General features: G+C 37.4%; 1 protein-coding gene across 1 annotated transcript in view; it reads left to right on the top strand.

Annotated features, from left to right (window-relative positions):
• The first annotated feature begins 856 nt into the window (after window positions 1-856).
• SDHAF3 (succinate dehydrogenase complex assembly factor 3) overlaps window positions 857-15,518 on the top strand; it is a 43,533-nt gene continuing 28,871 nt past the window's right edge. Inside the window, exon 1 of the mRNA XM_068550030.1 lies at window positions 857-1,102. Coding sequence (XP_068406131.1) covers window positions 929-1,102 — 174 coding nt within the window. The 5' untranslated portion in view covers window positions 857-928. The remainder of the gene's footprint in view (window positions 1,103-15,518) is intronic.

Genomic DNA, 15,518 nt, shown 5'->3' with positions numbered 1-15,518 from the left:
TCCGGTAAAGAGAGACGATTGTGGAATAGGGAGTAGTGAGAAATGATCGAATTCTGCATACATTTTGTTGGTGGAGCCATCAGGATTTGTTGAAGGTCCAAATGTGTGATGGGACAGAAAGAACGAGGCCAAACTGCTGCCAGCTTTGATTGGTCACACTCTCAGTATCGCTGTTGTAAAAGATGAAGATTTGTGAACGTTCTGATTCTACGTTTTCATCTCAGACTATTTAATCAGAATCTCCTGGATCGTGGCCTTGGACACAATACATTTAAAATGTTCTCTAATTATTCTTCTAAAGCCAACTTGACTTGAGCTAAGGATTGAAACCTGCTGGCTCAGGTCTCACTTGAGTTACATGAAACAGGCCACGCCTTCAGGGTACAAATTAGGAGCACAGCCCTGTGCAAGGTACGTGGGTGTGTGGGCTCGTGAATGGAGAGATTAATCCCATTCCGATCCCTCTCGCAGAACGCAGGAAGACTGCAAAGACATCTGAAGTGTCTTTAGCCAACCATGGAAGGCTTCCTGGAGGAGCCCGATTTTGACGAAGCCTTTCTTAAGCCTTTATCAGGAGGGAAAGAGGTAAGATGAATGGTAAAGATGATGGGGTGTAACTGAGGGGTGACAAGCGTGGGCTGCTTGACGTGCAAGCGTGACGACCCCTCCGCCCCAGACGCAGCCCCTAAGTGGTCGCTGCGCTGGCGCTCCACTAAAGCTACGCCCCTTTCAGAGAAGGACCGGCCCATTTCTGCCCGCCTCTGCCCCTCGCGTTTCCGGAAGGTCCTGATATTAGGCCGGACCAAACCGGATGAAAGCCGCGCGCCCTCTTCCGCTTGTGTTTGGGTTACTTATACTCGGCTTGTAAGGAGGACAGGCGCGCGCGGTCTCTCTGCGCAGGCGCGGCCTGTGGTCCTCGCGCGGAGTTATGTCTGTTCGGCACGTCTCGCGTGTCCGGGCCTTGTATCGGCGCATTTTGCTGCTGCACCGGGTTCTGCCCCCAGACCTCAAAGCCCTTGGTGACCAGTACGTGAAGGACGAATTTAGGAGACATAAGACCGTTGGTTCTGACGAGGCCGAGCGATTCTTGCAGGAATGGGAGGCAAGTAACTGCCCCCTTTTCTTCGCCCCAGACCTTTGAGGTCCCTCAGCGGTGTCCCCGTTTGTCTCTGGGAGAGACCGCCTGGCCCGGCTGGTTTCCCCGGGCCGCACGAGCTCGAACACAGCGGCAGCCTGTTCCGTTTGAATTAAACAGCGCAAAGCCGTTCAAACACTACTTCCCAAAGTTACGTCCCAAGCTGGTCTGTTTATCCCACGGGTTCCTCGCTGGAGCACATCCCGTTACAACAGCGTGTCCAGTTCAGTTCAGGTTTTGCCAAGCGCTGGAGGGGTGAGGATGGAGGTTACAAAATTGAATGTCACCGTCAAGTGCTTAAAGAGCTTACCGTTTGGCAGCTTTTTTGTCTCCTCCAATGCCTTGCACGTAGCGAGCGCCTATTGATAAATTAATGGTTTTCTCGTTACTAGTTTTCAGAGTTTTAGAGGCTTGTTTCTATAATTACTATTTTTAAAATCCCAGTGCTCTTTGTTGGGTCTTAATAATATTCTCAGTTGACTGATAACAGAAATTGGATAAGACTGGGGGTAATTACAAGCGGTGGGCAAAAATGCTGGTCAGAGGTAAGTCAGGTGAAAGTCGGTTTCTTCGTAGTCTCAAGTCACGTTATTCTGTTGAATTGCTCTGCATCATTGCACTAAATCTTAAGCAGACACATGCATTAGGGATTAACCCTTTGACTTTCCCTCCCTTTTTTGAGTGAAGTCAAATGATATTCAGAGTACTTCATTTAGAGTATTTCGTGGGGTTGGGAGCCATGCAGCACTGCCCCTAGTTATTTGCAAATATCAAGAAATGAATGAAATTGGCAATTAGAGCGACAGGTATTTGAAAGCATGAAGCACTGTTGGTTTAAGAACTGAGGTAAGCAATTCTTCAGCCTAAAAAGTTGATGGCTACAGAGATTATTGAAGTCTGTTTTTTAAAAAAAATCATAAAGGGTGAACACAGGGTGAACATTAGGGTGAACACCGAACTTTTTCACTGAATTGCAGAATTTTTATTGTAGACTCATTGATGCTTGCAAGAGGGACATTTAGGACAATGGTGAAATTTAGAACTTGCCTAAAAATCGTGTGTATTAGATGTAGTGAGGCTGCCTAGAGCCAGGGAAGTTGACTCTTTTAAAATGCAGACTGCTGCAGACTGCTTTCTTTTAATATGGTAACTTGCTCTTGAAGCCAGAAGAACTGGATTCAAATTCAGGTACCGGCATTTATTTTAATAAATAAGTGTCAGATCACTTTTCCTAGTCTTATTTTCTTATCTGTAAAATCGTAACAGTATTTACAATATGCACCTCTAAATTAGTGTATGTAAATGTAAGTGACATCTTTTAAGCCAAGTCAGTTTGTGGCAGGACAGGAAGAAGTCTAGCTCTATGTTGGGAAGAAATAAGGGCACTTTGGGAGGTCCTAAGAACTGGGAAGCTTTTTAGGGAAAGAGTAGGAACCCAGAATAAATTGATAATAGGCTAGAGGAAAGAGACATTTAAAAAAAAACTCGTTTAAAAAAAAATGTGTTGATCAACCGAGGAGACTTGGTGTCAGGAATTCAGCTTAAAAAAAAAAACAAACCCACAAAAAACTCTCCTAGTGCTATGTGGCATTTGGTCTCTGGGATTCTTTCACACACTTCTAAAATTACTTATGAACTTGAATTTGCTTTACTTTAAAAGGCAAAGTTGGGTATGGATACCACTGGAGAAGAGAAAGGGGAAGGTTCAGCAATATGAGAGGACTTAGTATTGGGAGGAGAGTTCTCTATTCCCTTCATCTGTGATCACAGAAAACTGTGGCAAATATTAGAGCAAATTCATCTCGGGAAATTTCTGTTCAAGGACCTTTGGGGGAAGGTAAGAGGAAAGTATTTCATTTTATCTTAAGGATAAAAATGTAAATGGCATATTTACAGAGTAAATAGTGAATTTATTTAATTCCTTACCATAGAGAAAAAATGTTAAGTTCAGGGAGAGGTGTTTGATAACTGGTTAGTAAAATACCCCTTGTAATCTTATTCCCAAGCCTTTTAGGGGACAACTGTTAAAAGTGGAATTGGGGCTGGGTAGATCAGGGGGTCTTACTTATTATGGCACTTTCAAAGTTCTGACTATGCTCAGTTTTGAAGAATAGCTGTTTTAGGTAATGCTTTCCATTTTTCCTTCTGTGCCGACCCAGTTGTGGAGAGAAGAACTTCTTACCACTATTTTCTGGGAAATTAGAATAAATGTTGAAAATTAAATAGCAAGTAAAAGACGTTTGTGTTAGAATGTGAGACAAAAAAACAGCTCCTTAGGAGCCACTTTGAAAAGACTCCGTGTGTTTAATTTTTCATTTTTTTGCCCCATTTATTTATGTCTGTTGCTTTCTTGCCTGGTTTCCATTGTTTTCCTTAAGTAGCTGCTTTGCTCTCTGTCTCTTGGGGGAGGTTTATAGTGGAAGTTTCTGGAAAAAGCAAAATGCTTAAACACTCTTTAAATAGTTATTGATCACTTATTGCCAGGCAAAGTGCTAGGCATTGTAGGACACAACAATGAATAATATGTGTATTTTACTTTTATGGTGTCCATGTTTAGAGTATAATAGACGATTATAGTATGAAAGGGTGTCTCTGAAGTGCTGTAGGGGCAAGGAGGGAATGGAGGAAGCTGAGGCCACATGTAATGTCTGAGCTGAGGTTTGAGCAGGTCAGAGTTACCTTGTCAAGAAAAAGACTCTCTAGAAAGAGGGAATAACCTATGCAGAGGTATTGAGGTAAGAAACAGTATGACTTTTTCCAGGATCTGCAGTGATGTGTTTAGAATTTAGTGTATTACATGGGAGATAAGGAAGAGAGAAAGCTAAAGAGGTGACAAGAGACAGGATATTCTGCTAAGGATTTTAGGTCTTTATTTTGAATCATTGAAAGATTTTAAGCAGTGGTGAAACGATTCAAATTATATTCTAGAAAGATCACTTTAACAGCAATAGAAAGGAATGATTGAAGAATGAGACAGATTGAAGGTAGGGAGAACTGTTAGGAGAGAGGTATTAATCCCAAATATGTATGTGCCTGAACCAAGACAGAGGTGCTGAGGATGGAGAGTATGGGTTTTTGTGTTACCCTTTTTAAGGTAGAATGGGATTTGACTTGGTGACTGATACAGGATTAATTAGAGGGGAGGCCATAGAATGGATAACTCTCAAGTTTTGGAATACGATACCAATAACCAGAATAAGTATATAGGAGGAGCAGGTGGGGGATGAGTTCAGTATAGTACATTTTTGTGTTAAAAATTCTGGTGGGACAGTCAGGTGGAGATGTTCTGAGATACATTTACTCTGATACTCAGGAGACAGATTGTGGCTGGAGATAGAGATTTGGAATTCATTATTTGTAATTGATGGTCCAAAGGTGTGAATTAAAGTGCCCAGGCTGGGTGTAACAGGGGAAGCTAGATAGATAGTGGTCAAAGATAGACCACTAACCTTTAGGAGTTAAAGAGAATGAAGGTAGTAGTGTAGTGCTGGAACTGTTCTGTTCTTTTCTTTTTCTGTACTCAATTGTTCCTAAGCTACTTCTGCAAAAGAACATACTTTTACCCTTCCTGATTATGTTTAAGTCTTTAGATTTGTATGATAGTCTTTATCATAATATTTGCTTTTTTGTTTTATTTTGTTGTATTCATTTTAGAGAGGAGGAAATGCTTCAAATTTCATGTAACTGTCCCTTTGTAACTCATGTGGGATATCTTATGAGTTTGAAGTGGATCATCAGATTAAAAAATGTATGATTACGTTGCATGTCATCTATATTTAGAGTTTCCTTAACTTAATATAATTAGGGTTGGATGGGTATTTTGCAGTTTTTATAATTGTACGTCTCTCTTATCTAATTTGAGGACCTCACTTTGTTGCTTTTGAACATCCTGATTTGAACTTTGTATTTTAGTTTGTGGGAGAAAAGGAATGAATTACCTCTCTGTTCAATAGATGGATTGTATGTGTGGGGGATCATCTACCAAGTATGAGGGAGTCATCTGGGAACCTCTTAGTTGTCCTGTTTATTCTGCGTGTTACTCAGTGTAGTGTTTTTGTGATGGTTTATTGGATGGTGATGGTTTATTGAATGGTGATATGTCACACATGTGTTTTTTCTACGTTAAGCTTTACCATTTAAAAAATTTTAGCCATACTCTGGTCCTTAACTAATGGTTGGAAAAGGGGTGAAGGTGAGGATTTGAAACAGTATATCCTTGGAACATAAAATTTTTTTTTTGTTGTTTTCATTTCTGAAGTATTTGGAAGCTTTTACGGTATTTTTTGTTTAGAAATACTTAACTTTTATTGGTGTCAGATGCGTTTTAACAGTGCTTATGTTATAAAGTAAATTAAGATGTTTTTAAAAATCATAGTTTGATCAACATTGCCTATATTATTGACTTTATACTATATTACTGGAACATAGAGGTACGTCCTTTTATTTAAGTGATTTTAAAGTTATTGGAATTTATAGATTTAAAATAATGGTAATAGCATGATAATATTAATATGCTAGTAGTTATGGTTCTAAAACAGATCTGTGTGTGTGTAGGGGTGTGTGTATGTCTGTATACCACACAGACTTAAGAATTTGAAGTAAGTTTTTGCATAGAATTTAATAAAAGGATTATATATATATGCATAATGTTGATTTTACTGGTTTACTTATGATTTTATGAGATAAATTATTTTACGCTTGCTTAATAAGAACAAATGTCTGAAGTTTTACATAGGGAGTATTAGAATTGATTGAAAGGGGCTTCACATTGCTTCAGTAAACTTGTTTTTTCGGTTAATGCTCTTCAGCTTTTTTGAAAAACCAAAGTAATGTATATATGTGGTTAAAAAAAATTAGTGTGGGAGGGCTTATAATAAAGAGCAATATATTCTTTACTATTCCTTAATTTATCGGTTCTGGGGACATTTTTCATTTTATTTTGGTATCTTTCAGGTTTCAGGTATCTTGTGAATTTGGTTATCTGTCCAAATTTACAAGTAAAGCAATAAGAAACTGAGAACTCTGCATATAGGTAGGCTTGTTGATTAGAAAATGACTTTTAGGATTACAGAGTTTCAGTAAATCTCCCTTGGATTTGCTTCTTGCTCCTCATTTTCTTTACCTCCCTGGTGTTTGTGTTCAGTTGGTTCTGGCAGTTTGGCTTTATCTTCAGCTCTTATTCTCTGTTTTGTTTTCTAAGCTGTGGCTGCTTCTATTTAGGCTGTTTTATTAGTTAAACTTCTCCACCTGCTTTCCATCTTGAGAACCTTATTGAAATCTCTTGGCTTCTAATGGCTCCTTTCTTAGTCATTATGGATCGCTCCTTTAAAAGTTTTTCTATTATCAGTTCAGTGGAGTTTTGGAAGGGAGGAGAAATAAGAAATAAGCTTCTCTGATTTCTCCAATCTGCCATCTCAAACTGGGGATTCTCAGTTTTTTCATTTTAAAGATGAAGAAACTAAGGCCTGTAGAAGTAAAATGACTTGTTTGGTGCCACACAACTAGCACGATGAAAATCTTGTGCTCTCACCTCATGAAAATCCGTTAAGATTTTGGAAATTAATGTTTCCAAAAGACTATTCAACTTTTGTTTAATGTAAAATGATTATATATTTTTTTCTTTGAATTTTGCTTGTTTGCTTATTACAGTTTATTTGTATATTTGGTTTGTTTTCCATTTTTTGGTATTTTTCCTAAGGGATAGGGAAGATTTTTAAAATCATGTTTCTATCTAATACACCTCTAGCATAATTAGGAAATGTTTAGGTATTGTTTAGGTAATGATTTATTTGTATGTTTATTAGCCCAAGATGCTCATTGCGACACATTTCTTTCTCAAAGATTTTTTTCATTAATGACATGAGAATAGAAGTTGCTGCAATGTAACTGTTAAACTATTGTGCTAGTCAGGCACATATATTTCCTGTGTGATTTTTGGCTTCAGTTGTCTTAGTAAGGGAAGTAATATTTTACCCTTGAAATTACAGATGGACCAAAAAGTTCTCTTTTACCTCTAAGATATGATTATATTAGGAGATGAATTAAAACTATATCAAACGGCTTAACCCACTTTACACTTTTCATTGGCACCACTGATTTTTCTCTTTAATCTTTTCTTTTAGTTTTAGGGTTATGTGTTACCATAGTGATACCACAGACAATAAAAATACAGTACATTTTATTTCTCTTTGTAATACTTACCATTAACATAAAATTAATAATTCCTGAATTAAAAAATAGTTAAAATAAAAAGGCAAATGGAATGTGTTTGGGAGTAATGTGATAGATGATTGATAGCATTAGTATAAAAAGAACTTAGCTTGGACTGGGAAAACACTTAACAGCTTTAATACAGGAATGGGCAAAAGGGACTCTAATAAGAGGTCATTCTCTGATTTATATATGAATTTAACTGCTGTGTTGAATGTATATGGTAATAGTGAAAAATTTAAATCAGTATAGATGTCCAGTGATGGCAGAAGAATGAAATTATAACATAGCCATATGATGGATGGGTTAGTATGCAGCTCTTAGTAATGGTGTTTCAGAAGAATTAATGGTATAGAAAACTGCTCATGATACAATTAAAAATAAATAGTGTTTATCTTTGGGTGCTGGGATTAAGGATGATTATAATTTTCTTCCTTGTACCTCAAAATTCCAGATCATGTGCTACTTTAGTAATTATAAGAAAGCCAATAAATGTGATTTTAAACAATGCAGTTGGGTATACTCAGCATTTTTGTTACCAGTCTTGTGTCACAAAGCACAGGAAAACACATACATTGAGTCAACTAGCACCTTATAAATATAGTTCCTAATTTTGCCCTTTAAATTTTGTAGGTTAAACTTAGACTTCTTCATGTTTAATAAATAATGTCAGCTATATACTTTAATTATTTCTTGCTGAGTTTTGTAAAATTAAAACAATCTAAATGTGTAGACTTTTTATTCGGTATTGTAAATGGCCACTGAAATAAGAGAAGAAATAAAAGGCATCCAGATTGAAAAGAAAGAAATAAAACTGCCTTTATTCACAGGAGATATGATTATGTAGACAATTTGATGTAATCTACTAAAAAACTTCTGGAATTTAATAAGTCAGTTTAGCAAGGTTGTATGATACATGATCAATATATAAAAATTAACTGTATTTTTATATACTAGCAGTGAAAACTTGGAAATTAAACTTTTTAAATATCACTTACCATCAAAAAATGAAATGCTTAGGGAAAATTCAGACAAAGGATGTACAGACCTCTACACTGAAAACTACAAAGCATTGCTGGGAAAGAATAAACATGTATAGATTAAAAATTAAACTTTATCTAGTTACTCTTTTTTCCTTAACCACTAGAAGACATATTTAGAATTTAGAATCTTTAGGGGTCTAAACTGAGGTCAGAAAAGAGTCATCAGGGCCATCTATCTGGTATAGTTTTGTCTTTTTAAGCAACGTGAAGAATCTTCTCATGTTAATTTCTTAGAGATCATACTTAAATAGTCATAATTCTCCAGTAACTTAATTTAATCAAAATTAAGTTGCTACTTAATAACTGTTAGAAATCTATTTTCATTTTTTACCTTTTCTTTTTCTAAGTATTGTAGAAGGTTGCATGAAGGCTGACAGTGTATTAGGACTGGCAGAGGAAATTGGTTAACTGTTGGTTTGTCTTCTGGCAGGTCAGAGAGGATGGAAGGTGGCTTGGAAACCAGTAGGCTTAGGAAGGAGATTCTAGGTAGGTTTGTGCCACCCAAGATTGTCATTGTAAGTCCTGGTAATTGATCTTGTACATTTGGAATTGGACTTTATCAGCATACCCAGAGATGATCAAATATTGACTTCAGATTCACACTAACTAAATTTATGTAATACTGAAGTATAAGCTAGAATGCTGATTTCTCTGGGTTGGGGAGTGGGGGCTGATGAAGAGGGCTCTCCTTTTCCAGGAGTCAGAATATTCATATTTAGATCCAGGGACACTTCTTTCAGAGGTGTCTCAGAATTTAGAATTTTTTAGATTTTAGAAAGGTAAGGAGGAGTATGATTGAATTTTAAGACACACCCCTGTGGGATCTGGAGTAGTACCCTGTAATCAAGTACATTAATATTTCTGCAGTAAAGCATTTGACAGTTCATATTAAGCAGAGTAAATAAACGCTTCATGTCGATTTAGGTCCGGATTTGCTACCAGATGAGTTCTGAAAGAGCTTTTGTTTTTTGAAACTTCTTTGACTTCAGAATTGCAAGTAAGGGATTGTGGACCTCTATTAAGCTTTCTAGGAAACTGAATTAACGTTTAGAAGGTTGCCATGGTTGGTAAACATGGAATTAAAATAATGGGAACTGGGTAGGCATGAGAGATTTTTCATCAGGCCTTGTAGTAGAAAACATCCGTTTAGTTTACAGTAGAAAACATTGTGGGTCCTCATGCTTCACTGCCCTTTTTTCTTGGACAGTGCTGAGCACACATTAGGAAGTTTGCCCCCTCTTGATACTTCATTTTTACTTTAAGCACATTTTTTTCTGCCAAAGCATTATCATTATTATCAGTGTGTTGATAGATTAAGCTACCTCATTGGTCTTCTGGGCCTGAGAGAATTCAGATGTTTCCCATTGTGTGTTGATTTTTTTTTTAGCTCAGTTCCCAAGGGAGGATCATATTTCTCTTATTTAGAAGTTTTTGGTCTTCCCTAATCCTAAATTAGTAGAACCTGAAGCATTTCTAAAATAAATTGAATTTTGACTTATAAGCTTTCAAACACTAAAATATTTATGCTTTATTTTAATAATTTTAAACATATACATGGTCTGTTTTTTTTTCAAAAAACATTTCATCATTATAAACATAAAAAAATAGCAGAATGTTGTATATTGTATGTTTAAGTAGCAAAGCTTTCTGGACTTTGCTGCAGTGACTCTTCACTTTGCTGAAGATGAAGTTGTCTAGTTTGTTTAAAACTATCCCATTGAATAAAAAAAAAATCACACACTTCTCATAGGAACTTTCCCCTTTCCAAACTAAGAATGGCAGCTGATGGCATGGCAAATACGTATATGTAAAAACAACTATAGGGCTTCCCAGGTGGCGCAGTGGTTAAGAATCCGCCTGCCAATGCAGGGGACATGGCTTCGAGCCCCGGTCTGGGGAAGATCCCACATGCCGCGGAGCAACTAAGCCCGTGTGCCACAACTATTGAGTCTGTGCTGTAGAGCCCGCGAGCCACAACTGCTGAGCCCGTGTGCCACAAGTGCTGAAGCCCACGCACCTAGAGCCCGTGCTCCGCAACAAGAGAAGCCACCTTAATGAGAGGCCAGTGCACCGCAACGAAGAGTAGCCCTGGATTGCTGCAACTAAAAAGAAAGCCCGTGCACAGCAATGAAGACCCAGTGCAGCCAAAAATAAATAAATAAATAAATAAATTTATAAACAGACAAACAAGTATAATAACATCAGCACGCAGCATCAGTGGGTCCAGCCTTACAGCACAGACCCAAAACTCTAACCCCTCCAAAAGGTACCTTGTTCACTGCCTCACACTTCCCAGCCTGGCTGCCTACTTATTCATTCTATAAGGTATAGATATGTACAGTTGATAATGCAGGATTTCTAGCCAATAACCATAGTTAACACCACTTAAAAAACACCATGAATATATTTAAATGCTTTTACTAGGCTAAGCAAGATGCACAGAGTGAGAAAAACGTCTTATTTTAAAATATTTGGAAATATATACAACTTTGATACAATTTCAGGGTACTAATAACACTCTTGGCTACTTCATGTAAATTACTTAAAATTTCTAGTGCACTTTTAGAAACTGCAATCTGATTATATTCGAATTTTGTAATTAAATCTAATGAGGGCAGAGCCATCTCCAAGAAGTTTATTGTGTTTTTCCCTACTCTGGAATTCATGTGGAGTTAGATACTCAAGTTTATTTCTCTATCCTCCTCTTTCTCAACCCCCTTCTTCTTTACTTCCTCCTGTCATCCTCTTCATCTTCCTTTTTTTAGGCAACATCTGTCTCCTTTGCACCATCAGATTTTCCTGCATTGTCCAAATCTTCTTCCTATTTCTCCTTCAGCCTCACTACCTTATTATTGTAAGGCTGCTTTTTTTGCTATCAGATTACTCCACATCTGTTTGGTCTTCAGTGGAGATGCCTGGGTTTGTGGATTTGATCTCAGGGTGGAACTCTGAACCGAACACTCCCAGTAGTGGCTACTTGGGAGCATTAGGATCCTTCCTGCTTCCCTTAGTTGTTCCAAAATGCTCCATTTCTGGATCATCAGATTTGGATTTCCTTTTCCCAGACATTGTCTTCTATATCTCAGAGCACTTCTTAGAAAACTGCAAAGGAAAAATCAAAAACAAGCTGCAACGCTGATAGGACCTCTTGGATTTTTCTTCTTTTGTACCTCTGGCTTGCCTGCACGATGAAGGCAGAGAAGACCCTTTGCTCTGTGGTTTCTTAGGTCACCTTCAGCCATATTGATTCATTGTTTGCTAGCCTCTGCGTGCAGTTTCACTGCACGCAGTAAAGAAACAGTTAACAAGAAACCAGTATTAATGATTATGAGAGACATACATGTATATAGTTAAGAACTATATAAAATTTGCTTTTCTGTGCCATTTTCAGCTATTGTATTTAATCTTTTTGTGTCACCTGCTAGGTTAGTCAAGGGATTGGGACAAAGATTGTAATAATAACGTTTTGGAAGCTTGATACTTTTGTAACTGCTTTTATGCTATGAGTGCATTTCTGAAAAGTTGTTTATAAGTTGGTTTTTAAAAATTTTAACTGTATTTTAAGTATACTGGCAGATTAACTATTTAAACAAATTCTTTTGTTAATCCTTTTGTAAAATGAATAATCAGCCCATAATTTCCTTCTTTGTGTAAACCTGCATTTGCATACATGAAATTTGTTTTAAATAGGGTTTGTCTACAAATGTCGATGCATGTGTCTAAAAAGAAGAAAATTTAATTTCTGTTTGTGAAGAACAAATTCAGATTTGGCACTTTTGAGAAGTAAGACATACCAGATTATTTTAGTTCTATTCTTTTCAACTAAAGCATATTTTAGATAGCATTTTGCTATCAAAATATGCTCTACACCTTTAATTAAGGGGTGGCAAGAAGTTCATATATTAAGATTGAACTGCAGTAAATTTTTAAACTATATTTTCTTAAATAGTAATAGAGCTAGTGTGAAGTTATATAAAGTTTAAAAAGTTATTTAGTAGTTTTATCTTTTCTTTCTTAAAAGTATACCTGGAATCTCAAATCTTAATGATTTTTTTCTTTAAAAATTTTGCTCTATCTTAGTCTGTACTTATAGAGGTAGACGTATATGTTGCTTTTAATTATGTTTGTTAGCTTTCTACTTAACTGTAGTTTGGTGATACCCAGCAGTTTACTCCTCTGCTTAATACTTGGATGATAACTCATCCTACTTTTAGTTTGGATACTGAAATCTTGTTAACCAGCATTAACCATAAACAGCTATTTAGTCCACAATATAGCATAAATATGGTGTATATTTATGATGAAAAAATAAAAATGTAATTGCCATTGTGTAATATTTTAACTGTACTGTGGTGAAATAGACTTTTTCTGCAGGGCTGTCTGGGAGCCTAACTACTATTTGTTATACTGTTTCTCTGGGAAAGTATATACAAATTTAAGTCTAGAGCATTGGGAACTTGGCCCCATCTCTTAGGCCAGCTGCACAACCTGTTGGATAGTCAGTCAAAGGAGAAGCCTCTCATGATTTAATATGGGTACTGTTTGATTCCATGGAAAGTAAAGCCTTTCCTCGTAACTGAGGAAGAAGTCAGAAGTGGGTTAGAGAACCCTTGGAAACGTCCTAGGCTCTAGTAGAGACACGTCTTCTAATATAAATAAAGCCAGCCATTTGTTTGTTCATGGCCTTAACAAGTTGAGTGTCAGGGATAATCTAGAAGACATTATTAAGGACAAAAACTGGAAAGAAAGCAAAGAATCAGGAGGAGAGGTTTCAGCAACAAGTTCAAGATGGGACATGGAGAAATTGCTTCAAATGTAGGTCTTGAATTGTATGAGGCTGTTGGTCACACTACTAGGGAGGACTAGACAGAAGGAGCCCAACTGAGTTTATTTGTTCACTGATTCATTCAATGCCTACTATTTTTCAGGGGATACAGAGATTAATGGTCAGTATCCGTAAGGAGTTTATAAGTCTGGTACAAGTCTGTATAAGATAGAAGACTCATTGTACTCTAAAGAATAGTGGTTGAGAATGTTGGTCTTCTGGCAGCAGGGCAAACAAAGAGTGGTGTGATTACAGGAGGAAACGTCTCTTTCCCTTAGCCATTCAATTTATGATTGTTAGGCAGTTCTCTACCCAGTATATCTACCCTGTCACTTGCTGTTCCTTAATCTGACTCTGTTCTGTTGGATTTTTTTTCTTTTTTTAAATTTTTATTTATTTATTTATTTATTTATGGCTGTGTTGGGTCTTCGTTTCTGTGCGAGGGCTTTCTCTAGTTGTGGCAAGTGGGGGCCACTCTTCATCGCGGTGCGCGGGCCTCTCGTTATCGCGGCCTCTCTTGCTGTGGCGCACAGGCTCCAGATGCGCAGGCTCGGTAATTGTGGCTCACGGGCCTAGTTGCTCCGCGGCATGTGGGATCTTCCCGGACCAAGGCTCGAACCCGCGTCCCCTGCATTGGCAGGCAGATTCTGAACCACTGCGCCACCAGGGAAGCCCTGTTCTGTTGGATTTTGAAGATCTTTTTATCTTTGAGTTTCTTTTTAAAATATAATTACCCTATGAGAGATTCCATTTTAAATTATTGGCAGCTAACACTTTAATGATTAACAATGACATTGATTAACATCCAGCTACTTACTGTGTGAACTTGGATAATTTGATTAACCACTCCAAGCCTCAGTTTCCTCATCCGTGAAATGGGAATACCAACAGTACTTACTTCAAAGGTTAAGGATTAAATTAGACAATATATGCACAATAGTTGCCTTGTACATGGTAAGTTCTCAGTGTTAACTATTTTAGCTGTAGCGTGTGGTAGGAAGGAGATTTGATAGGAAGGAGTTTTGAAGGTACTGAAAACAAATTTTGTAATTTCATTATTCTTAGTTCTTCCTTCTTTCCTATCTTCCATATCCAGTTAGTTGCCAAATCTGGTTGATTCCTTTTACCATATCAGAACTCTGACCTGTTGTCTCCATTCTCATTGCTTCTGGATGTTTGTAGTAATTTCATAAATAATCTTGCCTTTAGTCCCTTTTAAATGTCAGCTTATAAAACACAACTTTGATCATATTATTGCCCTCGTCAAAAGCCATCACTGTTTTCCCATTGACCTTTCTTTAACCCGAGTTCAAAACTATGCAAAATCTGACTTGAATATGTTTTTCCTACCTTACATCTCAATATTCTTTGTCAAGTTTCCTAAGTTCCAGTCATGTTCAACTGAGCATTGTTCTCTGAATGTGGCCTTAAGTTGTCTTGGCCTCGCTAGTCATTTGCCCTAAATGTTTTCCTGTCTTATTCTGTATAGCCAAATCCTAAAATGTCTTTCATAACAGCTCCAATCAATCCTTTGCTATCAACTCTTTCTTAATTCTCCCAGTAAAAAGCAAAACTCTGTCTTCTAATTTCCTAAAACATTATTTTGTATTTTTGTTTTCTTAATGCTTTCTACAGTGTATTATAGTTATTTGTGTACATCCTTTTTGGTGCTAGTAGAGGGTAAATTCCTTGAGGATGAAAACTATGTTTTACGTATCTTTATGTACTTCTTTTTTTTTTTTTAAATAAATTTATTTATTTATTTTTGGCTGCGTTGGGTCTTCATTGCTGCACACGGGCTTTCTCTAGTTGGGGCGAGCAGGGGCTACTCTTTGTTGCGGTGCGTGGGCTTCTCATTATGGTGGCTTCTCTTGTTGCAGAGCACAGGCTCTAGGCGTGCGGGTTCAGTAGTTGTGGCACGCAGGCTCAGTAGTTGTGGCTTGCAGGCTCTAGAGTGCCGGCTCAGTAGTTGTGGTGCGTGGGCTTAGTTGCTCCGCGGCATGTGGGATCTTCCCAGACCAGGGCTCCAACCTGTGTCCCCTGCATTGGCAGGCGGATTCTTAACCACTGTGCCACAAGGGAAGTCCCTCTTTGTGTACTTTAAAGCTCCTAGGACAGTATTTTGCTTATGATAGATGCTCAGTAAATCTTGGTTTTTTTCCTCCAAAAGAAAAATGTGTGATTTTTCAGATGAAGACCAAACATGTTGGATAAAAAGTTAACCAAATATGTGAATTATAGTTTATAAAGATTAATAGTTTAAGCAAAGGCTTTTATCCTGATTATGGGAATTCTTAAATTATAT

This window comes from Eschrichtius robustus, chromosome 8, assembly GCF_028021215.1.
Source record: "Eschrichtius robustus isolate mEscRob2 chromosome 8, mEscRob2.pri, whole genome shotgun sequence".
NCBI classification, from domain to species: Eukaryota; Metazoa; Chordata; class Mammalia; order Artiodactyla; family Eschrichtiidae; genus Eschrichtius; species Eschrichtius robustus.
The sequence above is the reverse complement of the archived record's forward strand: the minus strand, read 5'-3'. Positions and strand labels throughout refer to the sequence as shown.